General features: G+C 54.0%; 1 protein-coding gene across 1 annotated transcript in view; it reads right to left on the bottom strand.

Moving 5' to 3' along the window:
• Positions 1-716: 716 nt before the first annotated feature.
• The window catches only part of EPHB2 (EPH receptor B2), a 203,604-nt gene continuing 176,371 nt past the window's right edge, over positions 717-27,949 (bottom strand). Inside the window, exons 7-16 of the mRNA XM_065421228.1 lie at positions 26,589-26,751; positions 26,119-26,227; positions 25,580-25,695; positions 22,205-22,327; positions 21,279-21,526; positions 19,647-19,862; positions 12,848-12,997; positions 6,759-6,952; positions 4,246-4,401; positions 717-825 (exon numbers count right to left, since the gene is read on the bottom strand). Of these exons, the coding sequence (XP_065277300.1) occupies positions 717-825; positions 4,246-4,401; positions 6,759-6,952; positions 12,848-12,997; positions 19,647-19,862; positions 21,279-21,526; positions 22,205-22,327; positions 25,580-25,695; positions 26,119-26,227; positions 26,589-26,751 (1,584 nt within the window). The remainder of the gene's footprint in view (positions 826-4,245; positions 4,402-6,758; positions 6,953-12,847; positions 12,998-19,646; positions 19,863-21,278; positions 21,527-22,204; positions 22,328-25,579; positions 25,696-26,118; positions 26,228-26,588; positions 26,752-27,949) is intronic.

Genomic DNA, 27,949 nt, shown 5'->3' with positions numbered 1-27,949 from the left:
GAAAATAAGAGCTCTAAAAAGGATTGTTTTCCCCATCCCCCACTCCCAAGGGGTTCAAGGTTCCTTCGCATCTGCAGGAAAAAAGACTCTTCTCGTCTCAGTTTGTTTATTTTACAAAAATCTTCAGCTTTGCAAAAGTTTGCCACTTTACAGATGCGCTTGGTCCATTACACGGCAAGAACTTAGCTCTCTCTCCCCCTGTGATTCGCCAGCTGGGGGCTTTCGGGGACGACTGCTGGCTGCAGGATGTCCCCAGAGTCACCATCCCAAGGGAGAAAAGGAGGAGCGCTTCCCGTGTCTTCACTTGGCTTTCATCTCCTTGACAAAGTCTCTTTGCTCCAGAGGTGTCTGAGGCCTGCTGAAGCAGCCTTGTGCAAGAAGGAAATGAAAGGATCTGCTCTTGTATCTCCCTTTGGAGACTCCTGTGGATCTCAGAGCCCTTTTCGAAAATGCCATTGCTTTATTATTATTATTTTTAAAAAATATTTCATAGTTTTCCCAAAATATTTGTCTTCCTTGTTCCCTTTTTTCCATTGCTTAAATTCTAGAAGCTCTTGGCAACTTTTTGTTGTCAGGATGTTGCTTCCTGTTGCCACGATCCTTAGAGCAGCTGCCTGTCTCTGGTGAATGCAGAACACTCAAGAACTGGAGCTTGGACATACAGGGGCAAAGGGGAGAAGGGCCTTGAGGAAGAGGAGTGTGAGGACGTGTGAACATCAAACCTCCACAGATTGGATCTGATTCATCTGTGCTCGCATCACTTGGATACTGTTCAGAATTTTCTTCTGATGGCCTGCTAAAGTGACCCCGACTCGCAGAATGTCCCTTTGGAATAAAAACAAACACACAAGAAAGGCCAGTAAGGAACCCTGTTCAGACACAGAACAAACCCATACGCTGAACATGCATCTGCAGCGCTTTCTTGAGGAAGCTGGGAGTCTTAGGGTTGCTTCTATTAAACTATTACTACAGAAATGTAACAGCTTAAACTGGATTTGGTCTCTCACTCAGGGCCCCAGGTCTTTGTGTGTTTCTAAGTCTCTCCCTAGCCTACTTCTCCTAGCCTCTGCACTTCCTCTTAGATAGCGGCACTATGCCCAGGATGGTCTATGCCACACAATATATTCAGAACTGACGACTAACAGCTCATTCCCATGTTCAGAACTCTGCAAATCACTGAACCGCAACAAAGGACGTGAATTTGTTGCTGATGAAAGGTGGAGGACTGACAGCCCTGGAGGATAGGTCCAGCAATGGCTATTAGCCAAGATGGTTGGGGATGTAACTCCATGCTCTGGGTGTCCCTATGCCTCCGTTTGCCAGAAGCTGGGAGTGGACAACAGGGGATGGATCACTTGATAATTGCCCTGTTCTGTTCATTCCCTCTGGGGCATCTGGCATTGGCCACTGTCGGAAGACAGGACACTGGGCTAGATGGACCATTGGTCTGAGCCAACGTGGCCGTTCTTATGTCCTCTCTCTCTCTCTCATCACATTTCTGTCCTTCAGTTTTCACATCCATAACATGGGGATCATGACACCGACCTTTCTTTGCAAGGCACTTTGAGGTCTCTGTATGGAAAGCATTACATTATTATTCATTGTTATTATCGTCCGGGTATTTTTATGGGTCCCATTGCCATACCGTGCATGAATCCGACGGAAGCTGCCTGTGCTGCCCCTATTACTGTACCTCAGCTCCATCCCCAGCTGGTCTTTTGCTCGTTCGCGTCTCTAAGGAGAGTGCCAACAAGGATGGCAAATTAGTGCCAGCGGTGGAGATCTTGTGTGTGGGCACCCAGGACCTTCCCACTAGGACTGGGGCCTGCAGCTCATTTCACACAAGCTGCTGCAACAGCAATCGGACAGTAACCACCTGGGGTCACTGCCAAGCTGCTGCATCCCGAGTCGGGCAAGGAGGCTCCTGTCCCCCGGCTAATCCTGTATATTTCTCCTGGCCAGGATTTCCACAGCCTGAACCATTGGCTATTAGGGGACTGGTTTTATCAGAAAAAGTCGTGCTTGTGAATTCGATGCCCTAGGCCCTAAACAAGTCCCAGTGACGCAGGGGGCTGGCACTACGAAGGACGTATTACTGTAGGCGGGGAATTCACCGTTGTAAATCAGAGGCTCTCCATTTGACTGTTGTCACACCACCGCCTGGACACGTAGGGGCCCAACACGAGTGACAAGGGACTGCAGGACAATTCCTCCAGCACAGGAGCCATGGAGGGCTGCTTGCATTGGCCCTTTGCTACCGCCAGTCACAAGCCAAGGGTGGGGGGGCAGGAGAGTCATGTGCCAATAGCAGAGAACGGAGCAGGCTGCCCCACGTTAAAGCAGCTCTGTGCCTTCTGAGACAGCCCTATGTGTGAGACCCCAAGGCCCCAGCAGCCCTGGTATTCCCCAGACTCTCAGGCAGCATCCTCTGTGCTAACCTCCAGAAGGAAAACTGGCTTCCGGGTGGTGGGCTCCGCATGGACCTTCCCTCCCTTCTTGCACTGACAGGTACTGATGCTCAGACTCCCAGCCCCCTTTATTGCACCACAAGACCCAAAACTGGCATCTCTAAAACCCTCAGCTCCCAGCCCCCCCAGTCTTTGCTCTCCTGCAGGAATCTGTGGGGTGGGCAGACTTGCTCAGGGAACTGTCCGCTCCCACCTCTGCTTTCCAGCTGACGTGTTGATGAGCAATCTCATTTCCTGCCGTGTTCATAGGGAGAGAAAGGGTGTCCCTCTCACAGCGCATTTTGATATTTCAACCTGTGGTTTCATTCTGATTACAAACCAAACTCCAACATTTTGAAATTCTCCACAAAAGGGAACGGAGCCACGCTTGCCGCATGGGCTGCTCTACAGCCCTGGACCCTGGGGCTCCGGCTAGGATGCAGTGGGTGTGCCAGGCTTTCCTGGAATCTGGAAGCTGCTGAGGACCCAGGAGGGGAACCTGGGGGGGAACTCGGCAGGTTTCAAAACCTGCCTGGGCAAAGTCAGAACTTTGGCAAAACTGAACCATCCCCATGAAACGTTTCAAATTCACTGCATCAGCGACCAGCTCTGTATATACGGTCACCTGCAGCTTCCCTGCCCAGAGACGTGGAGAAGGCTGAGTTTGGGTCTGTTTTTATTGGACACGCTGCAAACACCAGTCACCTGTTTGGCAGAGCTTTGGGGTCATAGTGCTGACATTGTGTTCCCTGGCTTGTGGACCAGAGCTCCTCCCCTCCCCAGAGCCTCCCTCTCGCCCTCCTTCTGCTGCTCTGATTGTCCTAGGGCACCTTTACTGTCGTTTCTAAGCTCCGCCTGGAGGCTTCATAAGCCATCTCTAGCAGCCCGTGGAGCTGCTGTGGAGACACGGACACATTCGGAACGGTCCTATGGCTATTTCCAGGCAAAGAACAAAACAAAAAAACCCCAAACAGAAAAGGTCAGTTTGGCTGGTTTTGACTGAGCTCACCTGCAGGCTGCCCTGCCCCAGACCCACAAGAAAACAAAGCATTCCCGTGCTTCCAGATGGCTTTTCCGCAAGGGTCATTCATTCCACTGTCTCCGGCAGGGCCTCCAAAGTTCAGTGCACCTAGCCACAAATCTTTTAATAGACGCATCGAGGCCCTAAGGGATTCCAGCAGCCCGCAACCCAGTGGAGCTGGCATTTCAGCAGCCTGCTCGTCCCTGGAGGGCCTGCTACATTTTTGTGACTGTTGGATGGGTGAGGAGCATACCCTTGTTTCAAATGTGTGCAGGGTTATTTGGAACGAACGGGAGACCATCCTGGCTCTCAGAGTCCTTTTTCAGGCAGCGACTTGTATGCAATGTGCAAGTGCTTGTCAGCAATGGATCCACTGGGGTCATGACATCCCAAAGTGCCCTCCAGTGGCAGGGGAACTGCCTGGTGCCCGCCTGTAATCTTTACTGTTCCCCCTTGACATTGTTGGGCTAGTTACGGGGCTTGGAGAACCTCATGCAGAACTGCATCTTCATAGGAGGGAGAAAACCATGGAGATGAATGGTGTAGAAATATCTAGTAGACAGATACTCAGCCCATGGATTAAAGAGGAAAAGCGGGACTGGAAAAGATTAGAAATGAATGGGGGGATTCTTTTCTTTTTCTGGCACAAAATTATTAATATTACCTAACGATAAGATTAATATAAAGCTCAGAAACCTCAAATCTGATAATGGCCAATTGTTGCAAGGTCCCTGAGGTCTTTGCTTCGGTTTTGTGACTACTGCTCTTGGCACTTACTCCATGGTCATCTGTGACACCACGTCAAAGGTGGCAAAGCCGGCGCTGGCAAAGCTCTCCTTGTACTGGCCCATCTTGATGGCATCCAGCCATTCATCCACTGTGTTGAAACTGGTGTAATCGGGGATTGTGCGGTCCAGTAAAGGGAGGTTAATCCTGAAAAAGAGAGACAGAAAATGAGCAGAAGTTAGTGGCAGCCTGTGAGGGGCTTTCTTTACCCTTTGCTGGCTGTGGAAGATGGGGCAAACCCTGGAATGCACCTGCAGGAAGTCCATTCACCGTCTGTCCCTGTGTAGATGACTTTACCCAAGTGTGGACTAACACTAGAGTGAGTTTGCGGGGCTGGATAAAAATTTACCCTTGCCTCCCCCTTCGCAGTTCAAATCTAGATTGATCATAGGGAACAAATATTTAACAATGGCCTCTTTAATCTAGCAGAGAAAGATATAACATGTTGGAACATAATGGCTGGAAGCTGAAGCTAGAACAATTCAGACTGGACATAAGGTGTAACAGTGAGAGTAATTAACCCCCACTGGAACAATTTACCAAGGGTTATGGTGAATTCTTCATCACTGACCCTTTTAAAATCAAAACTGGATTTTTGTCTACACAATGTGCTCTAGGAATTATTTTGGCAATGACCTATGATCTGTGTTATACAGAGGGTCAGAGAAGATGACAGAACAAGGAGCAATGGTCTCAAGTTGCAGTGGGGGAGGTCTAGGTTGGATATTAGGAAAAACTTTTTCACTAGGAGGGTGGTGAAGCACTGGAGTGGGTTACCTAGGGAGATGGTGGATTCGCCTTCCTTAGAGGTTTTTAAGGCCCGGCTTGACAAAGCCCTGTCTGGGATGATTTAGTTGGGGATTGGTCCTGCTTTGAGCAGGGGGTTGGACTAGATGACCTCCTGAGGTCCCTTCCAACCCTGATATTCTATGATTCTATGATCACAGGGGTCTCTTCGGGCCTTGAAATCAATGACTCTATTAATCTAAGCATATGATGGGGATCTGTGTGCTAGCCCCAGTTCTACCACTGATTTACTATGTGGTCGTGGGTATATTGCTTCCCTTCTCTTTCTCAATTTTCCCATCTGTGAAATGGGGACAATAGTACTGAACTCCTGGGGGGGGAGGGAGGGGTGTCGAGAGGCATGTCTGCACAGGGCTCTGGGGAGCTCAGCTCAGAGGAGCAGTAGACATGAATACAATCGTTATACCCCTAAAGGGGATCCCTAGTTTTAGTTGTAACAAAGCAGACCTGTGGGGACAACAATTCATAATGACAAGTCAGTAGCATCTGCAAAGTCACTCACAACCTACTGCCTACCCACACTTCCGTCTCCTGTCTACACAGTATCCTGTGGCTCCAGCACCCTCTTTCTAGCTCTTCACAGATGTATTTGTCAGAGCAGCACTTGACTGGATACTGGTGCCAGCCCGTAATGCTATCTGTGGGGCTGCGGCTGCGTTTAAGCGAGCTCCCCCAGGCCAATCACTAATGAGGACTGATGTTGCAGAGCTGCAGATGTCCTCAGCTCATTAAGGCCTTACTCCCTTTGTTTTGCTCTGAGAAGGGGCCAAGTGCCTGTGAAGTCCGTATTGTTACTGGCAAACAGATCTGCCTGGGAAGTGCCAAAGTCTATTTGCTCCTTCAGAGAGCCTGGTGAGGTTAAGTGGCTAGGTGGCCCTGAGCAGGGCTAGCCAAGCACTTCCTCCCAGGGACGGGAGCTGGGGGCTCTTGGGGCACAGGGAAGAAGGAAAAAACGAAAGTGAGGGAGCTGCAGAAGTCCCAAATGGCAGCTGGAACGCTCCAGCTCCTCGACTGAACCAGCTCAGGTTTCCTCCTGGTTCTTGCCCAGCTCAGACCTCCGTGCCAACCTCCCTCTCCTCCCCAAACAAGACATCCAGCCCCAATACCAGCTGCTCCCTCATGACACAAAATCGGAGTCGGGAAAGTTCTGTTATTTCTGTAAAAGAAATGAACCCTCCCTTTTCCTTTTCAGCTTTTTGCAAACCCACCCCGTTATCAAGGGCCTTTTGTCTTACACCTGGGCCGGGACAGGTTGAAAAGGCAGCACGCTGTCACGAACGGCATCTGGATTCCTGACACTGCACGTGTCTCCTCCCCAGGATATCTTCTACACATGCTCACCAGGAACTCGAGCTGTGTAATGGATCCATTGCTTGGCAAAGGCCAATGTCTGGACTAGAACCTGGGTCCTTGGTTTTCTAAGAGAGCTTAAAAATGCTGCCCAGTGAGCTGAAGCCTGTGGAAACCTCTTTCTATTCTCCCAGTTTTCTTTAACGCATGGCTCAGGACATGTTACAGAGGAGGACGCATCCGCTCCCATCACCGGAAGGCACCGCTACCCGTAGATAATGGAAATGGCCAGGCATACTTTCAGCTGAATGCCTGAGATTTCACAGTCTGGTGTGGACACACGGTACCTGCCATTGATGGAGTTCCCTTTGAAAGAGAAGCTCCAGGGTGACAGAAGAAATACCTACCCGGAGGAGAGGGGTGCCATGGCTTTCAGGCTATTGGGGTTCCGGATCATTTTGTCCAACGTGTTGACAATCTGCCCGAATTTGGGCCTGTGGTTCCGGTCCTTCTGCCAGCAGTCGAGCATTAGCTGGTGCAAGGCGTTGGGGCAGTCCATGGGAGGGGGCAGCCGATAATCCTGCTCTATTGCATTTATCACCTGCAAGACAAGCCGCAGCGACAAGGTCAGTGCAGTGGGAGTAGCTAGGAGGAGTGGGACAGCACAAATATCACGTGCCAAAGAAGTGCCCGTTGAATTGGCATTGTTCATCATCTCGGCTTCAGGGAGCATGGACAGCCTTCGACCACAGGGACCTTGTCCCTCTGTCGCACTGAATCGCCTGTGATGTACCTCTGCTGGCACATGCAGGCCAGTTATTTTCATGGTAATGACACCCAGGGTGGGACGGAAACACCTGGTTTGCTCCCTGGCCCCATCCATGGAACGGAGCCTGAGGCGCAGACCTGGGCTACTAATGGGGCAGCTCTGGCACATGGCCCCTCCCCCCCGGCAGTGTTTTCTGCTCCCTCCAGCCGAATGGTCCCCAGCCTGGGCTGTGCTGACCACTGCCTCCCACTCAGCTGGGTGCACTCAGGGTATGTCCGCACTGCAGCTAGACGCCCATGGCTGGCCCGTGCCAGCCGACTCAGGGGCTGCAGGGCTGGCTTGCGGGGCTCTTTAATTGCAGTGCAGACTTCCAGGGTCAGGTTGGATCCCGGGCTCTAGGACCCTGTGAGATGGGAGGGTCCTAGAGCAAGGGCTGCAGCCTGAGCCTGGCAGTGTACACTGCAATGAAACAGCCCTGCAGCCCAAGTCCACTGGCACGGGCCCGCCGCAGTGTAGACACACCAACGTGGGTAACAGAATGGGGAGGGGGAGGAAGCAGTGGGTCACCCATGGAGCGGAGGCTAGAAAACCTGTCACAAAAGCCTGCAAGAACACAGCTGGCATATAGGCTCGTGCTTAGGAGCTGCTGCTCGGTTGCCTCTTTGGCTTCTCCATGCGCCCATGTATGCCTGGGGGATGCTGGGCCTCTCCATGCATATACTGTACCTACATGCATCCCCAGGCCCAGCCGGCCTTCCCCTAGGGACATCCTGCCCCTTTCCTCTGCCACCATTGGCAGTGTCTGGCACCTGCAGCTGCCGCCCTGGCCAGGGTGACGCGGGTGCGCAGGAGTAAGGAGGCTGCTCTAAGACGGTATGGTCTGCTTAGAGGGCAGCCTGTTCCTCTCACAGCCGTGCAGTGAGGAAGGCTTCTGGGAAGCTCTCCTATCATCCCCCCGGGCATCCCCTGGGCTGTGCTCTGGGGCATGGCACTGGCTGGTCACCGACACGACAGGAAGAGGAGACAAAGCAGTGGGCACTACAGAGCAGGCTGTTCTGGCTCCGGACAAGAGCCCCTGGTGCTGACCAGAGACTGCAGTCAGCTACTGCACTTGCCTAGCAATGAGAGAGAAGGAAGAGCTCACCCCAGAGAAGGTGACAATGGAAAGGTCACACACCTAACGCTAAGGATTGTTTAGCTGCATGAGAATAGCAACTCACCATATGCAATGCAGCACAATACAATACAACTCATTCCCTGCTGTGGAGAGAGACCCTGAATGAGAACAACAGGGATACAGCAAGTCAGGATTCAGGCAGAGACGTGTGGGGAGCCCAGAACTGGAGTAGCAGTGGAAGGGTGGGAGATCAGGTCCAAGGTACAGGGTCAAATACGTGTGTGCATGCACTGACCTGCAAGGTGAGGCTTGGAAGAGCAGGGGGCTGCCAGTCATAACTGAGGGGCATTGGCAGAGCTGGGGGTGTGTAATGGGAATCCAGAGCTGGAGTAGCAGGCAAGCTACTGGTCAGGATGGAGGGGTACCACGGAGCTGCACATCTCTGTGTTGAGCCAAGGACTGGAATAGCAGGGGAGCTGCCAGTCAGCACTGAGGGGCATTGGCAGAGCCCCGGGCTGGGTGCAGGGTGGGGCTGAGGTGCCCGGACAGGGCTGCATGCAGGGAGAGCTCAGCACTCACTACAACGCTGCTGGGAGCCGCCTTCCATCCTCACAGGTGCTAACCTGTGTCTGGACCCACAAGCCCCTCGCCCACCAATCCAGGAAGCAGCATTGGCCAGTGGGAGGAGGTGCCTGCTCAGCCTGTCCGGGTCTAACCTGAGGAATCGCTACTGGGCTTTGTGCGGCTCTCGGCTCCTGGTCAGAAGAAAACCCTCTCCTGAGAGATGTGACCTGTCCCCTCTCCCCACGGCTGGCGGATCCAGCCGAGACAGCAAGGAGGGAAGGGGGCACACAGGGGGAGTGGGGCTGGGGACATCACACAGGCAGCAGGCATTGACCCAGCAAATCCCTAGTAAAGCACCGGCCCATCTGCCAGCCCTGAGCTCTCTGCTCAGCTCCTCTTCCTGCTCCTCCCGGCTCTCACACCCTGGACTCAGGAGGCTAATCTGCAGCGAGCAGACAGCGCGTCTGCAGCTCGCGTGAAGGACCTGGAGCAATTTGGGGCAACGTCTAAGGTTCTGAAGTTTGTTTCTATCTGCACTGGAATGAAAGCCAGGTCTTTTGACTGGAGCTGCGGAGTCTCGCTTTGGGAAGATTTTTTGGGTACAGGGCTCTGCAGTCACTTCTGACCAGATGGACACTAACTAGGGCACTGGCCTGGGATGTGGCAGACCCAGCTCCAAAGGCCTACTCGCCCTGGTTCAAAGCAGAGCTTCTGTCACGGATTATGCTGAGTCGGGCTGAGCAGGGACTCAAGCCTTGGTCTCCCACGTCCAAGGCCAGTGCCCTAACCACAAGGCTATAGCCTGGTCAGAAGTGAGCCACCTCTGACTGCCAGAAGCTGGGACTGGACGACAGGGGTTGGCTCACTCAACAATTGCCCTGTTCGGTTCATTCCCTCTGAAGCACCTGGCATTGGCCACTGTCAGAGACCAGATACTGGGTGAGATGGACCACTTGCCTGACCCAGCCTGGCCGTTCTTAAGTTCTTATAGCGCTCTGGACTGGTGAAAGCTGACACGCCTCTGAACAATGTTTTGGCTTTGCCAAAAATATTCCGACCAGCTCTGTGCCCATTGCTCAGCAGGTGAGAAGCGGGGGAGGGAGCTGGGGTCTCTCCCTGGGAAGGAGGGCTGTGGCCTCCAGACATAACGGAGTTCTTGTGAGCACCTACACTGAGGAGGAGGTTCCTACGCACTCTCCAGGCTGGTTGTGGCCCAGGGAGAGGGAAATGCTGGGCACAGAAGGATGCATTGGATCGGTGCAGTGGGACGCTGGTTACACCAGTGTTAACTAGGAAGCCATTTGCAGTGCACAACAAATACCACTTTACCAAGCCCGACTTATGAACAATGCTACGTATCCTTAAGTGCCGCTTGTTGGTGCTCTTTCTATTAGCTAATTACACGTTCCCATTCTACAGATAACCCTCCTTCCTAGAGCACTCCTGGGACACCCCAAAGGGGTAGAGTTTGAACTATTCTGTCCAGAAGAGAGGAACTGGGGGAGTGGCTGCATTTCCACGATGAGGAGGTGTAAAAAGCAGCTATGTGCCTGCACTGCAGAGCCCAGGGGAATCTCCAGGTCCCAGAGTAAGTGACACACTCACTGGGGCCTGCATCTTGCACTAATGCCCGTTTGCCCCCCAAGGATGGAAGCAGCTGACTGCATACATCAACCTTCCGTCACCAGCCAGAACCACGCCCAGCTCTTGGACAGCGCAGGGTATAGGAACGGCTCTGCGAATGGGTTCCAGCAGGGAAAGGACGGGTCTGGGGCTCTCACAGAAGGCCGGCCGAGTCCTGATGCTCGCGGTGAGGGAACGTCCCAGGCTAGAAGGCCTTTACAGTGGAGAATATTTCCATTCTCCGGTGCTCTGTGCAGGGGATCTCCTGATCTTCAGCGTCATTGCCTGGCAGTGACTGTCCCCAGCTGCAGATCCTTCACAAGGCACAGCTTTATTGCTAAGCCCATGCTAGTTCCATTGAGCTGATGGGTCTCAATAGCGGGTTAGACTTTGCTGCACCTCCCAAGAGGGAAGAAGGGGCAAGGCGGCTGTGATGGGGTTTAAGGTAAGAGGAGTGGTGGAGTAGTATGGGCCAAGAAGACCTGGCCCTCAGCAGCTGACCGGCATGTTCCCTAGGGAGGACCTGCTCACAAGGGAGCTCCGGCATGGGGGAGGAGAGTCTGCCTGCAGCTACTGAGGCAGAGCTAGCTACAGGGGAAGGATAGGGTTGCCAACTTTCTAATTGCACAAAATCGAATGCCCTCGCCCCTCCCCCTGCCCCACCCCTTCTCAGAGGCCCCGTGCCCACTCCCTCCATCGCATGTTCTCCCTCATCCTCACTCTCTTTCACTGGGCTGGGGCAGGGGGGTGGTATGCAGGAGGGGGTATGGGCTTTGGGGTGGGACTGGGGGTGAAGGCTTTGGGGTGCAGGAGAGGGTGCAGGGTGCAGGCTCCGTGAGAGAATTTGGGTGTGGGAGGGGGCTCAGGGCTGGGATTGGGGTGCAGGAGGGGATGCGGGCTCCAGGAGGGAGTCTGGGTGCGGGAGGGGCATCAGGGCTGGGGCGGGGGTTGGGGTGTGGGCTCTGAGGTGGGGCCAGGGATGAGGGGTTTGGGGTGCAGGAGAGGGTGCAGGGTGCGGGCTCCGTGAGAGAATTTGGGTGTGGGAGGGGGCTCAGGGCTGGGATTGGGGTGCAGGAGGGGATGCGGGCTCCAGGAGGGAGTTTGGGTGTGGGAGGGGCATAAGGGCTGGGGCAGGGGGTTAGGGTTCCGGAGGAGGTGAGGGGTGCAGGTTCTGGGAGGGAGTTAGGGTGCGGGAGGGGGTTCTGACCTGTGGCAAGGGTTCAGGGTGTGGGCTCCAGCTGGGTGGTGCTTACCTCAGGTGGTTCCTGGTCAGCAGTGCAGCAGGGCTAAGACTGGCTCCGCGCCTGCCCTGGCTCCGCGCGGCTCCTGGAAGCAGCCACCATGTCCAGCTCCTAGGCACAGGGCAGCCAGGGGCTCTGCGTGGTGCCCGCACCCACAAGCACCGCCCCCGCAGCTCTCATTGGCCACAGTTCCCAGCCAATGGGAGCTCAGGGCAGGGGCAGCACGCGGAGACTCCCTGGCCACTCATGCACCTAGGAACGGACATGGCGGCTGCTTCTGGTAGCTGCACAGAGCCAGGAGAGGCAGTGAGCCTGCCTTAGCCCCGCTGCACCGCCGACCGGACTTTTAACGCCCCCCCCCCCCGACTGAAGCCCCGAACTAATGAGATTGTGTAAGCAGAAGGCTGGGGCCACGCCCCACACTGAAGGGAAACTGAAGGGAGGGTAGGAAGCAGCCCAGGGGACGCTGATCTGGCGTGGCAGCCACAAGGGACGGAGCCACCTCTCTCCCCGAGGGCCCTGGGCCAGCACCTGGTGGAGGGGGAGGGCCTGGATTCCGCTTTCCTTCCCTCTTCCTCCGGCTGCCTGAGAGATCATGGAGGACACCATGGGGGCAATGAACTCTGACCTTGAGCCTGGGGGCCCAGCAGCCAAGAGGCTGTGGGCTGTAGCCTGACCACTAGGCCTGCTGGCGCCTGAGTGAAGCGTGCTATAGTATGTCACCGTGGCACCCCCCATATCCTGTGCTGCAGCAGGGACTGAAACCCTCCCCAGTGCCCTGGGGGCCACTTGAAGGATGGCAGCCTCCTTTGTACTGCCTATGGGAGATCCCCCCGCACCCAAAGTGCCCCCTCTCACCTCTGACATGCTCCCTACCCTAGAGCTTGCAAGGGGCAGCAGTTTAGGCTGCTTTTGTCAGCCCTATGCTACTTCTGAGCTGGAGGAATCCTCCTCTATGGCCCCTTCACCTAGCCCCAGAGACAAATATGGGCCTGAGTGAAGGTCAGAGCCAGCCCTATTGTCTCTACCAGAGGATTTGGCCATGAAGATAACTCTCATGGCCAGAGAACCCCCCCAGCATGCTACAGGCTGAGTTCAGCCAGAACCATGCAGGGAGCCTTTGCCTTTTCCATGCCCACGGCTGATTTCAATGTTTCCACCACATCTCTCTTGATAACTCACATCTTGATTGGTCATATCCCAGTAGGGCCGCTCCCCATAGGACATCACCTCCCACATGACTATGCCGTAGCTCCACACGTCGCTGGCTGAGGTGAATTTCCTATACTGAATTGCTTCAGGCGCCGTCCACCGGATCGGGATCTTCCCACCCTGCAGGAAAGGAACAGAGAGAAGGAGAGAGTAAGAGAGAAGGATGAGATCTGGAGTATTTGCATACAATGAACCGGTGAAATGGAGCCGCTGGGCCAGATAACTAGAATTCTGAGCAATGAAATTACTAATGTGCCAGAGGTCCTTGACCAGAATTTACCCCTCTCCACACTTACACAAATCAGTGCTTCTATGCAGGGTTAGACAAGGACTGGCCCTTTTGGAACCAGTGGACATGAATCAATGTATTCCTCCCTGTCGTGCAAGAAGGATGAAGCCCTGAGCTGCTCTGACGCTGCAGGCTGCCTACAGACTGGGTTTATATGAAGTACCCTCCTCCTACAAACTGCTGTGATCTCTGCTGTGAACTCCTGCAATACCTACGGCCTGTTGTGCCAATAGATTCATTTGAAGAAAAATTAGTATGTAAAAATATAGAACAGGGGTCGGCAACCTTTCAGAAGTGCTGTGCCGAGTCTTCATTTATTCACTCTAATTTAAGGTTTGGTGTGCCAGTGATACATTTTAAGGTTTTTAAAAGGTCTCTTTCTATAAGTCTATAATATATAACTAAACTATTGTTGTATGTAAAGTAAATAAGGTTTTTTAAATGTTTAAGAAGCTTCATTTAAAATTAAATTAAAATGCAGAGCCCCCCAGACCGGTGGCCAGGACCCGGGCAGTGTGAATGCCACTGAAAATCAGCTCACGTGCCGCCTTTGGCACACGTGCCATAGGTTGCCTACCCCTGATATAGAAAATCCTGACTCTTCTCTCTTGAGTTTCTCTCCATCCTCTTGCTGTCAGCTAGTTATCCCAGTGGAAGGATAAACGCAGAGATTTCAAAGATGTCCTGTTTAATTGTTCAAGCTTTGTGGGATGCATGATACTCCTGGGGCTAGAGTTCCCATGCTGGAAGATTTGTGGCTATCTTTTTATTATACAGGCTCATATAGGCCCCGGTTCTGCTGTTACCCTCATGTAAACAGAGTAAATGCATTGGAGTCACTATTGGTTTAAGCTGGTTGAAGTGAGACAGATCTGGCCCACGTGAAGAATTACCTATTCCCTCTTAGTAGGGATCCTGTTAGGTGAAACGGTCTCAGACCACTACAGATGCTAGACACAGTAACTGTACAATTACCCTAAATGCCCACTGTGGTCTGATCAGACCCACTGAACTTTAGATAAAATGAGAAGCTTTCCAGGTTGGGCTTGAGCAGAGAAGGTGCCCCAAGAGGGATCAGATGCAGGACCCAGACTGGGGACGAGGAAGTTCCAGAGGCCTCGACAGAGAACTTCATCCTAGCGTCTTCCAGCCATACCAGCCATACAAGGCAAATACTATTGGCCAGCACTGCGTTCCTGTAAAACATAACACTCCTCTGCAGGGCAGGTGACATTCCCAGGCTTCAGGGCTGTTGTTACCAGCAGAGTCACCCTGGGCCCAATTCATGTCCATTTCAGCACTTCTCCAATCCAGCTGTTGCTTGTGCCAGGAGGTGATGGCACACACGCGTGGGGTGTGCAGGTGCCATCTCTCTCCCTTCCGACAGGCGTGCTCCTCATGGTGCACCAGCCACACAGAGCAGGAGAGCGTGGCAGTGAACTGGGGCATGAGCCACTGTCCCAAGTGAGAGCTTTTCCCTGGTCCCTCTGCTAGCATGGCAAACACTCACCCTTAAAGGAGGCACTCGAGTTTGGGCCTGGAATTCATGATGGGGTGCAAGTCCACTTAGCCCAGGTCTGATCCGGTGCCCTGTGCTCGCATGTCTCCAGAGAGGGAAACAGGCCTTGCTTACACTACCACACCTGCTAGGAAAGAGCCCCAATCGCTGGCGGTCTTCTGAATGTCTCTGGTAATCAGACCCTTCGGCTGTGTCTCTCGCTGCATGAGAGGCATCACAGGGAGCAGTAACACTCCCCAAAATCTGGATGGATGGAATGGTTCCTGTTACAAAGGCAGACGGGGTTACAACCACGGCCACCCCCTCTAAAGGACTGTTGCTGGATCGCTCCTTGAAGAAGAGAGTGAAAGAGGAGCTGTGACTCTAAGGGCAGGTCTTCACTACCCGCCGGATCGGCGGGTAGAGATCGATCTATCGGGGATCGATTTATCGTGTCTCGTCTAGACGAGGATAAATTGATCCCCGAACGTGCTCCCCGTCGACTCCGGAACTCCAGCTCGCGAGAGGCGGAAGCGGAGTCAACGGGGGAGCGGTAGCGGTCGACTCGCCGCCTTCCTCACGGCCAGGTAAGCCGACCTAAGATATGCCAACTTCAGCTATGCTATTCGCGTAGCTGAAGACAGCGTATCTTAGGTCGACACCCCCCCAGTGTAGACTAGGGCTAAGACAGGATGGGCGCCTGAAGTCAGCGGGAAGGATCCATTCGTGATGGTGCTTATAGGTACAGTACTAACAATGCTACTTCACGCGATACTGCCCCAACTATACATGGCTTCAGGGAACTCAGCAGCATGCTGAAGGCGAGGAATGTCCAAAGAGTCTTCTCAGAGATCTTTCCTGTCCTAGGAGCGTAGGAAGACAAAAGGCAGAAGATTCTGGAAGTGAATCACTGGCTAGGTAAGTGGCGGAGGGTGGAGGGCTTGGGTTTTGTGGCACATTTTTCTACCTTCTGTGGAAGAGGGGGCTGTATAGTTTGGATGGCCTCCACCTGAGTAGAAGGGGAACCAATCCTCAAGGGGACAGGCTGGCTTGAGTAGCCAGGAGGGTGTTAAACTAGTAACAAAAGGGGAGGAACAAATGAATATTCATTTAGCACAAAACCAAGAGGTTGAGAACAAAATCAATCAAGACACCAAAGGACGCGAAGAGGAGAAATTCCTGAATTGCCTATACACCAATGCTAGGAGCCTGGGCACTAAGCAGGAAGAATCTGAATTGCTCATTTATGAGCATAAATTTGATTTAATCGGCATTACTGAAATCTGGTGGGGTGGTTCACATAAGAGGAATGTTAAAATCAATGGTTATAACCTATTTATGAAGGCTCATAGGGGATGGGGAGTGGCATTCTATATAAACAATGGCATTACACCTGTTTCGGAGTCACTGACGACTTGGAAGCAATTATTTTGAATGCTTATGGATCAATGGTCTGACAGATAAAGCACAAGACGGGGGTTCTAATTGGTGTCTGCTACAGACCACCAAAGCACAATAGAGAACAAGACAATTGCCTCCTTAATCACCTATCTATAATGTATAGGAAAAAAACCGGTGGTGTCACGGGGGACTTCAATCCGAGTGACGTCTGCTGGAGATTTCATTCTTCCAGTAGTAAAACATCCTTGGAATTTCTAAATATTATAGATGACAATTTCCTGTCCCAAAAAAGTGTTGCATCCACCATGAAGGCATCCTATATTATACCTTATTTTGACAGATAAAGAGGAACTGAACACAGAACTAAACATTAGTGGTAGCTTAGGTTCAGTCGATCATGGATTGATTATATTTGTTACGTGCAAACAGAATAAAGTCCAAATTCCTATAGTTGAGCTTTAAAAGGGCCAATTTCACAAAGCTGAAAATACTTATGAGACAAATCAAGTCGGGAGAAAAACATTAAATAGAAAAATGTGAATGATAATTGGGTATTGTTTGAAAATATTTTACTAGATGCCAAAAAGCCAACAAATCTCTCTATCTAGAAAAAAGTTCACACTAGTTAAATAAACAGCCTGGCTTAGCGGGGAAGAGAAATCAGATATAAAAATCCCATATATAACAAATGGAAGGAAAGAAAGTTGATAGTAATGAATATAAATCAGAATTTAAGAATTGTAGAAAATTGATAAGGGAAGCAAAGGATACAAGCACTCTATGGTCAACAAAGTTAAGGACAATAAGAAGTTTTTTAAGTATACTTGGAACAAAATGAATCCTGACAATGGTATAGGAAGATTACTAGATGGAAATGGTAGAATTGTCAATAATAATGCAGAAAAGGCAGAAGTGTTCAATAAATATTTCTGTTCAGAATCTGGAAAATATCCAGATGATATAGCTATAACATAGGAAGATAATGAAATACTTTCCATTCCAACAGTAACTAAGGAGGATATTAAACAGCAGTACTAAAGCTAGACATTTAAAAATCAGCAGGTCTTGATACCTTACATTCAAAAGGAGCTTTCTGAACTGTAAATGTTGATTTTCAATGTATTGGGGAAATGGGGAAGTTCCAGAGGACTGGAAAAAGCTAATGTGGGGCCAATATTTAAAAGGAATTAACAGGATAAAAGACTCAAGGAGCTCAGTCTGGTTATCTTATCAAAGAGAAGGTTAAGAGGTGATTTGATCACAGTCTATATTTAACTACACGGGGAACATAAATTTGATAATCACAGGCTTTTCACTCTAGCAGGCTAAGATATAACAAGGTTTAATGGCTCAAAGTTGAAGTTAGACAAATTCAGACTGGAAATAAGGCATACATTTTTAACAGTGAGGGTAATTAACCACTGGAATAATTTACCAAGGGCTGGGGTGGATATTCCATCACTGGAAAATTTTACATCAAGATTGGATGTTTTCTCTAAAACAGATGATTTAATTCAAACAGGAATTAATTCGGGGAAGTTCTATGGACCAACACAGGAATCAGACCAGACTGATAATCACAATGGCTCCTTCTGTCCTCATAATCCATGCATCCATGAATCTATGAAAAATGCATTTCAGCCAACAGTTGGGAGATTTACAGCACAGTAATGAATTCTGCAAACTAGCAAGGAAGAGAGCAAACATCTGCACTGCCAACTGTACCTTGTTCACTGACTTTAACAGTGCAGAGAAGTTTTAATTATTCATGACTCTCCTTCTCTGAGTCCTAGGAAATGTGCTGGAGTCTCAGACAGCAACGAGGCCGTTGTAATGTGAGATGTCAGCATCATGCTGCTGCTGCTAGTAAAGCTTTGCTGAGAAGTTGGAAGAAACTGGTGGGTTTGTGGGGAATTTTTGGTTTGCGGGTTAGTGGAGTGGAGGAACCGTTAGCGATCATCTCCAAGAACACATGGAGGACGGGTGAGGTACCAAAGGACTGGAGGAGGGCAAACATAGTACTTATCTTTAAAAAGGGGAACAAAGAGGACCCAGGAAATTACAGACCAGTCAGCATAACTTCAATTCCTGGAAAGAGACTGGAACAAATTGTTAACAATTTGTAAGCACCAAGAGGATAATAGGGTAGTAAGTGACAGCCAACATAGATTTGTCAAGAACAAATCATGCCAAACCAACCTAATTTCCTTCTTTGACAGGGTTACTCAGGCAAGTGGATGAAGCTGTAGACATGATATATCTTGATTTTAGTAAGCCTTTTGATACAGTCCCATATGAAATTCTCATCAGCACACTAGGGAAATGTGGTCTAGAGGTGCGCACAACTGGTTGAAATACTGTACTCACAGAGTAGCTATCAATGGTTCACTGTTAAACTGGAAGTGTACATCTAGTGGGGAGCAACAGGGGTCTGTCATAGATCCAGATTAATCAATATTTCCATAGTGACTCGGATGGAGAATATTCTTATACAAGCCATGCCACAGACATACCCACAGGGTTCAGATGAGTTTGTACTTGGCCATGTGCTCCCCTGGCTACACTATTGTTAGTGCTCTATCTCGATGACAGCTAGCACAAATATGTCTGTGTGAACAGGGAATCACACCCCTAGCTTATAGAGTAGAGGTAGCCTGTAAAGATAGTTAAGCGTTGGAATAGCCTTCCAAGGGAGGTTGTGGAATCCCCGTCATTGGAGGTCTGTAAGAACAGGTTGGACAAACACCTGTCAGGGATGGTCTAGGTATATTTGGCCCTGCCTCACCACAGCGGGCGGGACTAGATGCCCCCTTGAGGACCCTTCCAGCTCTCCATGTCTGTGATTCGATGGATACTCTTCTGTCATGGTTTCCCCACGTTATTTAGAAGAAGCTGTCCTTCGAAGAAGCTCATGGTTTGTTATTGCGGGATTTCTTATCGGCACTGGGTTTCATACACCGGTCTGTCATTTTAGGGCATTAGCTACTGGCAGGGATGTGAACTGACGCGTGTGGCCTCGGGAACAGTTGGGGCAGCAAGGTGGATAACCAGAAAGCAAAGACAGAAACGGAACGAGAAATTCTAGAATTCCAGAATCTTCTTACACAACTGTTACAAAGACCTCCCTGCCGCCAGCTCCACCCTGCCACTCACCCTGGCATTCCTGGGAGCCATTAGCTCTGCCCTGCAGTGCACCCTGACCATGGGGCCTGGGCCGCTCTGTCTGACAAAATGCATCGTCCCCATCTTGGGAGTGTGTGTGTGAAACAGAGGCTGCTTATCCTCAGCCCGCTATGAATGGATCCCCACCCGGTGCAGGACCCTTCCCCTTCCTGGGGCTCTGCCTGGCTCTCATTTCATGTCTGAGCCCTTCTGCCCTTTCCCTACATGCAGGACCTGTGTGCGGCGCCCTTCGGGAGTGCTCACACCGACCGCAATGAGCCGAGTCTGACCAACAGGGCAAGGGCTCGCCAACTGCCCCCCTCCCCCTCCCGTGTTCCTCTCGCTCTCTCCCTCCCCCTTGATCACCTCCTCGTCTCCTCCCCTCCCCTCCCCTCCCGCTCTGGAGATGGGAGCTTTACCAGCGCACTGGTGTAGGTGGGATCCGAGGTGTCATCCTCCAGGAAGCGGGACAGGCCGAAGTCGGACACCTTGCAGACCAGGTTGCTGTTGACGAGGATGTTGCGGGCAGCCAGGTCCCGGTGCACGTAGTTCATGTCGGCCAGGTACTTCATGCCCGCGGCGATGCCCCGCAGCATGCCCACCAGCTGGATCACCGTGAACTGCCCATCGTTTTGCTTAGGGGGAGACAGGAAAGGTCCATATGGGACGAGTGGGTTTGCACTTCACTCCGACACCAGGCCAGGGGAAGAGGCACGCAGACGCGGAATGACTTGCCTATAGCCACGCAGGAGTCAGCAGCACTCAGGACTAGGACCCAGGAGTCCTGAGTCTCTGCCCCAGAACTCAGCTGCTCTCATACAATCAAAGGAGAGTCACCAGCCGTTTCTGTTGGAATAAGAGGCCTGGTGTTGCTGCCTATGATGGGGGCCGTGGGCCTGGGGGCCCTAGTGCTCTGACACAGGAATGGGCCTGCGAGGCTCAGGGGCACCTTGTCACCCCTATTCCTGCCCAACAATCACAGCATTCTCAAGGTAAGCACCACAGATAACTTTCCACAGCCAACAGGGGGGACGCCCCCTTCAGAGCAGTGATTTCAGGGAGCTGCAGCCATACAGAGATGCACCTTGCACAGCAGGATTCGGGCACTAGGATCTCACTCAGCTACATGGGTTATTCCTTTCAGCACAATGAATGATTCACCTCAGGCTGAGGCCCACAAAGGTTTAGATCGAGCAGACTGAGGGCGATATCCTGCCCCTATACAAGTCAATGGCAAAACTTCCATTGACTTCAACAGAGCCAGGATTTCCCCTTGAACGTGTGTGTGCCCTGTGTGCGTGAGCGCATGCGCACTGGCGGGCAGTGTGTGCACGTGTGCCCTGGCCATAGTGAGTGCGTGCGCTGTGCAAGTCGTGCATTTGACCTTGTGTGCCTTGGTGTGCGGTGTGTGTGTGGACATCTGCACTTGAGTTTGGTCATGTTGTAACCCATGTCCTGATCTATGCTGCTAACACGGTGGTAAACTGCAGTGTAGACAGACCACGGGCATCTGTTCCTCGCCAAATTTAGTAGTAGGCTGCATCCTGGCACCAATGTCTGTGTCCTGGAAGATGTGTTTGTGTAGGGCCTACACTGTATTAATTGACACAGGATGTTCACAGTCGTGGCTGGGCCCCACAAGAGGCTGGGCGTCAGTGTCCCCAGGGAAGCCGCTGGGGGCTCAGAACTCCGACGTCTGACCCTGAGCGCGTTTGAAATGTGTGTCCCGCCTGTGAGCGAAGTGCTGCATGTGTATGTGTGAAACGTGTGTGCACAGCGTGCGAACAGTATTTGCTCACTGTGTGTGTGTGTGTGTGTGTGTGTGTGGGCAGTGTATGCCCTCTGCCTGTGTGCACAGCCCTGGGGCAGAGCCTTCCAGAGCACCGCGCGGCGGCTCTCAGCCTGCAGGGTGAATGCTGCTGGCCTGGAGGGGTGTAGCACTGCCATAGGAAAAGGTGAGTCAGCAAGGGCTGGGCCCCGCTTGCCGCCTCCCCCCCCCCGGTCCCAGCATCCCCTCTGCCACTGCCACTGCCCTTCCCAGCACCTCGTACCCGGAGAAAGGAGTCCAGGGAGCCATTCTCCATGAACTCGGTGATGATCATGACAGGGGCGCTCTTGGTGACCACCCCCTCCAGGTGGATAACGTTGGGGTGGTCGAACTGCCCCATGATGCTGGCCTCGCTCAGGAAGTCCCGTCTCTGCTTCTCCGTGTAACCTGACTTCAGCGTTTTGATGGCCACAAAGATCTCTCTCTTGCCAGGCAGCTTGAGGTGCCCACTGCACACTTCCCCAAACTCCCCTGAGATGGGAGAGAGCACAGGTTACAAACTGCTGGCCTCCCCAGTGCTCTGCCCTGCCACTCAGACCCTCTGCATGGGACCCTGCTGCTCCCACGCCACCAAACACACCCATCCTCCATGCACCCAGCCCCACGCACCCAGCCCCACGAACCCCCCTCCCACGCACCCAACCCCAGACACATCCTACCCGCACACACATCTCCTTGCACGCTGGCCCATGCACACCACACACACATAATACCTGCCCACCTCTTTTCTGGGGGCGGCTGAGTTCATCTGGAATCTCACCGCTGTTCCCCCTTGTTTTGTGCCAAATGCTTCTCCTCAGGCCCAGGCATCCTTCCAGCTGAGGAGCGCTAAATCCTGCTCCCTCTGGGTCAGCCAGCTGGGCGTCAGCCTTCTAGAGCGCAGTGCGGTGTCCCTGCCTTGCAGGGCTGAGTGTGCTGCCCGCAGAGCACCCAGTGCCAGCTGACACGGGCCGCTTGGTGCTGAGCTTGGGCATCCCACATAGCAGGACGTGCAGGGGCTGGCCCTATCCCTCGGTTACTGGCCACAGCTAGTTCCCCTGTCTCACTGGCGAAAGCTGCTCAGCAAGCTCCTTCCTAGCCCCTGGGCCTGGCTACCATGAGGAGGCTGTGGGGCTGATGGAGAGCCCAGCCCAACGTGGCCCAGCCTACCTGCTCCGATCACCTGCTCAATTTTGACACAAGAGATGTCGATTTCCTTTGCAAATTCCCTGACGGCCTCATTGGGGTCTTCATAGGTGAAGGGGTCAATGTAAATCTTCATTCCCGGAGTCACTGCGAATAGGTGGAGGGAGAGAGTCAGACAGACAGAGGCACCCGGGATGACAGCCAGACAGCAAGAAGAAAGGAAGAACCCGTGCATGCCTGTGTGCGTGTGTGTGTACCCGGGTCTGTGTGCGTGCGTGCGTACCCGGGTCTGTGTGCATGCGTGCGTGTGTACCCGGGTCTGTGTGCATGCGTGCGTGTGTACCCGGGTCTGTGTGCATGCGTGCGTGCGTGCAAGAGAGAGATGCTGCTGCAGCAAGGGGCAGGCTCTGAACCCTGCAGACAGCGGGAGCATGTGCAGGAGAGAGGCATGTGGACAAGCATGTGGCATTCATGGGAAGCGCACCATCCAAGCAGAGCTTCTCGCTGGCCGAGCACAGAGCCCCGTCAGCAGGCCCCTCCTGAACACAGGGGCTCATCAGCCACGGAGGAGCCTGGGTCCTAGGCCAAAGGAGCTACTTGCAAACAACGAAAATGGTTAAGTACAATTCCTCCACACTAGACGCTCCTGCAGCTCGGGCAGCAGACACATCCTGAGCCAACCCCCCGGCTTCCCCAAAGAGAGCAACAGCACTTCAGAGACTGCCTCCGTCTGCCCAGCGCACCCTCAGGGTTCAGGTATTAGGGACCTCAGGCCCAGCTGTGCTACAGCGAGACAGCCATCGCAGTGACCACAGAACCTGAGCCCGGGATCCAAACCCCCCCGGAGCACTGTCATTTTGGAGTTGAATATGGGGGAATCCAGATGTTGGCCAGCAGACCAGCCTGAGATGGAAAGCTGCCAGATTCTGCTCTCAGCCCCCCTGGGCAAACCTCCAGTAACTCAGGCAGGGGGAGCTAGAGATGCCTAGCACCTAGGACTAGCTGGGCACTTTTATGTTGCCACGTCAGTATGCACTTGGGCTCCCAACCTTACACCCCCACCTATGAAAATGCTAGTCTAAGTGACTGACTGAAGGCCACACAGCAAATCAGTGGCAGAGCCAGGGAGCTGGAGAATCCACGCTGGTGCCCTGCCCACACTGCCTCCCCACAGATAACGGTACCCCGAGGGGGAGGGACCCAACACTGGTGACCCAGACATAGCCAGGCCTGGAGGCTGAAGACACCACGGTAGGTGCAAGAGCCAAGCTCCCCCTGCCAGCCGGAGCAGCACACGCAGGCGGGAGCCGGTCTGGAACTCACCACTAGCTTTGACTGCCCCACTGCGCATTGGACTCACTGCTGGGGGCTGGGCAGCCGGCACTGAGCGCCCTGCTTCCCGCTTGTTACCAGAGACTTGGCTCTGCCCACCAGAGCCTTTCACCAGCCGTATCCTAGCCTGCCACAGAACTTGGGCTGCTCTTGGGAGCCAAGCCTTGGAACAGAGCGTGCAGTGGGGTCCAGCACGGAGCTTCATGAGCACACCAGAGCCAGAAGTGCCAGTCCTGGGGCCGTGGCAGTGGATGGGAACCGGCCAGCGAGCCAGGATGCGAGGAAGGCCATTCTCTCCAGAGTGCGAGCCGAGGGGGTTCGAAAGGCTGTATGGCGCTTCAGGGGTTTCTGACACTTCAAACAAAGCCACACTCGCCGCTAGGGCGGCACGGCTGGGACACTGAGCAGCGTCTGGGGCTCTTATCGGTCGGCAAAGTGACAACCACAGTTACAACAGCACAATAACAACAACAACATTGGAGCTCATTCAATGGCTGTGCAGACATTAAGGCCAGCCGAGCCGTGAGATGGGACAATCTTTGCTAGCGGCTAGCTGGAAATGTGAATGCAGATTTGAACACCTTATAAGGCCGGGTCAACACTAGAAAGTTATGTGGACCTAGCCCTGTTGTCAGGGGTGTAATTTTTAACTGGTGTACTGGTACAATCCCTGGGTGGGCACAATTATACCAGTAAAAAGATGCCTTATATTGGCGTAGTTTATTCCTTTCCCCCTAGAGCAGGGGTGGGCAAACTTTTTGGCCCGAGGGCCACATCAGGGAATAGAAATTGTATGGCGGGCCATGAATGCTCACAAAATTGGGGTTAGGGTGTGGGAGGGGGTGAGAGCTCTGGATGGGGGTGCGGACTCTGGGGATGAGGAGTTTGGGGTGTAGGAGGGTGCTCTGGGCTGGGACCGAGGGGTTTGGAGAGTGGGAGGGGGATCAGGGCTGGGGCAGGGGGTTGGGGCGTGGGGAGAGGCTCAGGGGTGCAGGCTCCAAGTGGCGCTTACCTCAAGCGGCTCCCGGAAGCAGTGGCATGTCCCTTATCCGGCTCCTATGCAGAGGCGCGGGCAGGTGGCTCTGCACACTGCCACATCCACAGGCACCACCCCTGCAGCTCCCACTGGAGCATGTAGGAGCCGGAGCAGGGCCATGCCGCGGCTTCCAGGAGCCGCGTGGAGCGGCCCTGACCCTGCGCACCGGCTGGTGCACTGGAGCGGGGCCAAGCCGCGTGGTGAGGCCCCCGACCCAGCGCCGCAGCTGGAGCAGCGCAAGTCCCAGACCCCGCTCCCCAGAAGGAGCTTGCGGGCCAGCTTAAAACGGCTCGCAGGCCACATCCAGCCAATGGGCCGTAGTTTGCCCACTCTAGCCCTAAAGGATGCACAGCAAGGTAGTGAATGGGGTTCTAGAGGATACACAGTGAAGCGGGGCGGGGTTCTAGAGGACGTGCAGCGAAGCAGGGCAGGGTTCTAGAGGATACAAAGTGAAGATGGGTGGGGTTCTAGAGGACACCTAGCGAGGTGGGGGGTTCTAGAGGGCACACAGTGAAGCGGGATGGGGTTCTACAGGACGTGTAGTGAGGCGGGGTGGGGTTCTAGAGGACACTCAGTGAAGTGGGGCGGGGTTCTAGAGGACGCGCAGTGAGGTGGGTGTGGGGGTCTACAATTGGGTGAGGGTGGGGTTCTAGAGGATGCTCTCTGAGGAGGTCAGAGGTTCTAGAGGATGCTCTAGATGGGGTGGGATTCTAGAGGACACGGAGCGTGCAGAGCCATTAATTTCATGCTATGAACCATAAAGTTGTCAAATAAATTCCAGATTAAGTTTGGCCCCTAAATCAAAAAGTCGGGTTCATGGTGAAGACTCCCCAAATGGCTCCTTAAAGTGACCCCCTGGCTCCATGGTGCCCCATTTCCCAGGTAACTGACCGGGAGGGAGGTGAGGGTGTTTCCAGCAGGACTAGCCACCACCAGGGGGCCTTCCTGTTCAGACTAAGGGCCCGGAGCCTGGCTGGGCCCAGTGGGTTTTTCACACTCTACACAGGGAAAGAGGGAATGAGAGAACGAACCGAAGAAGGAATGGACCCCCAGGCCAGGCACGGGTGCGCGGTACGTACTGTGGCCACTGGTATAGTGCTGCAGCTTGTCAGTGTACTCGGAGTCGGCTCGCTCGAAGCCCCGTCTTCTGAAAGGAAAGCGAGCACTGAGAGGGTCAGGGAAGGGACGGGCACAGCAGGGCAGGGTGCTCCAAGCATGGGGCATGTCAGCACCGTCCCACCGTGCCCACACAGTCCCAATAACCTCTACCCTCTCTACCCCCCGTCCCCATCTGCCCTCCCCCCACATCTTCCCTCTCCCCTCACTTCCCCCACCCCCACCTGTCCTCTTCTTTCACCTCTCCCATCCCCGCCTGCCCTCTGCCCTCACCTGGCCTCTCCCCTTAGCTCCCCCACCTCCATCTGCCCTCTGCCTCTCACCTCCCCCACCCCACATGCCCTGTCACCCTTCACCTCTCCCACCACCCCAGACCGAGCAGCGTGGGCCGTGCCAGGCCGAGCGTGGTGGGGCTGTCCCTGGACAGCGCGTGGCACGCTCACCGGTAACCCACCTGTTGCACACAATGATGATGACGACCACGGCAATGAGGAACACCAGACCCGCTGCGGAGGAGCCGATGATGAGCGGCAGCTTCTCCTGGACGCTGGTTTGGTATTCAGCTGGCACACAGGATGGAGGGAACCCGTTACTGCGCCGTGAGACCCCCCGCAGGTGTCAAGCTCACATGTGGGTGGGGGATGCAGCTCCCCAAAGTGCAGGGGGGAGAGGGAACGTGAGTCTTCTGCCCCATCCCTGGCTATGGGTGAGGGGGGAATAAAGAACCCTTTGCAGGTCCCAGCTTGGTGGGAACCCGTGGAGAACCTCTGTGCCCACCCCTCTTTGTCTGCTCACCTGAGCCCTGCCAGGTAGGGTGGGTGGGGGGATTCACAGCCCTGCAGCAGAAGGCACCAGCCCACCCTGCTAAAGCCCTGATCCTGGTCTCTGCCCCTTTACGCAGAGGGACCTGCCTGCCTGTCTCACCTTCGGTCATGGTCTGGAAGTACATCTTGCCACTGTAGCGGCCGTAGCCGGCCACGGTGCGTGCCCGCACCTGGAAGACATAGATGGTGCCGGCTTTGAGGTTCTGCACAGTCATGGTGTTGGTGGGGCTCTTCACTGCTGTGGCATTGAATTCACTCAGATCCTGCCAAGGAAACGACACCTGCTGTTAGAGAGCTGAGCCCAGGCCCTGGCCCCTCTCGGGCATGAGGAGCTTTGCATTCGCTGCACCCAGGACAGCTGCCACCAGGGCTCCAGAGAGAAGGGAGCATCTGCACGGGGGTCCTCTGGGGGGGCAACAACTCAGTGATTGGGGAAGCCATGGGGCTAAGCGGTGCTTGAGTGAAGCAGCTCCTCGCTTCTGAGGCCAGCAGCGAACCTTGGCAAACGGTGCAAAGCGACAGCTCCCAGCACGCTGTTCAATACCCGGGGATCAGGAGAGCTCTGTTGGAGGGATTGGTTGAGTGAACGCAGGGCCGGTGCAAGGAAGTTTCGCGCCCTAGGCGAAACTTCCACCTTGAGCCCCCCCCCCCCCCAGTCCTGCGGCAGCTCCCCGCCCCCCCCCCTCCGCCCTGAGGCGCCCCCCTTCCCCTCCGCGGACCCCCCCAGTCCGGGGAGCCGTGCGGCACCTCCCCACCCCAGCTCACCTCTGCTCCGCCTCCTCCCCTGAGCATGCCACCCCTGCTCTAATTCTCCTCCCAGGCTTGCGGTGCCAAACAGCTGATTGGCACCGCAAGCCTGGGCGGGAGAAGTGGAGCAGCGACGGCGTGCTCGGGGAGGGGGCATAGCAGAGGTGAGCTGGGGTGGGGAGCCCTGCGGCAGCTCCCCCCCCCCGCCCTGAGGCACCCCCGCAGCAGCTCCCCACCCCCCGGCCCGGGGAGCTGTGCGGCACCTCCCCACCCCAGCTCACCTCTGCTCCGCCTCCTCCCCGAGCACGCCGCCCCCGCTCTAATTCTCCTCCCAGGCTTGCGGCGCCAAACAGCTGATTGGCGCTGCAAGCCTGGGAGGCGGGAGAAGTGGAGCGGCGACCGCGCGCTCGGGGAGGAACGCTGTAAAAAAACAATTGGGGGCACCGCTTTTTGGCGCCCCCAAATCTTGGCGCCCTAGGCAACCGCCTAGTTCGCCTTAAGGGTAGCACCGGCCCTGAGTGAACGACAAGAGAAACAAGCATCTAAATGCTGGTCCCTCTACTGGTGGGTGGGTGGGTGGGAGGGCAGCCTGAGCTCAGTGTCGCTGTGAAAGGGAGATCTGGGGGGCAAATATGGTGCTGCAAAGTCCATGCTTCTGCAGTCAGGCCATCTGCCCCCCCCACACACACACCTCTTTGGTTTCTCTTCCTTTTC

The sequence above is a fragment of the Emys orbicularis genome, chromosome 22 (genome assembly GCF_028017835.1).
Source record: "Emys orbicularis isolate rEmyOrb1 chromosome 22, rEmyOrb1.hap1, whole genome shotgun sequence".
Taxonomy (NCBI): Eukaryota; Metazoa; Chordata; order Testudines; family Emydidae; genus Emys; species Emys orbicularis.
This window is presented reverse-complemented; position numbering and strand designations above follow the sequence as displayed.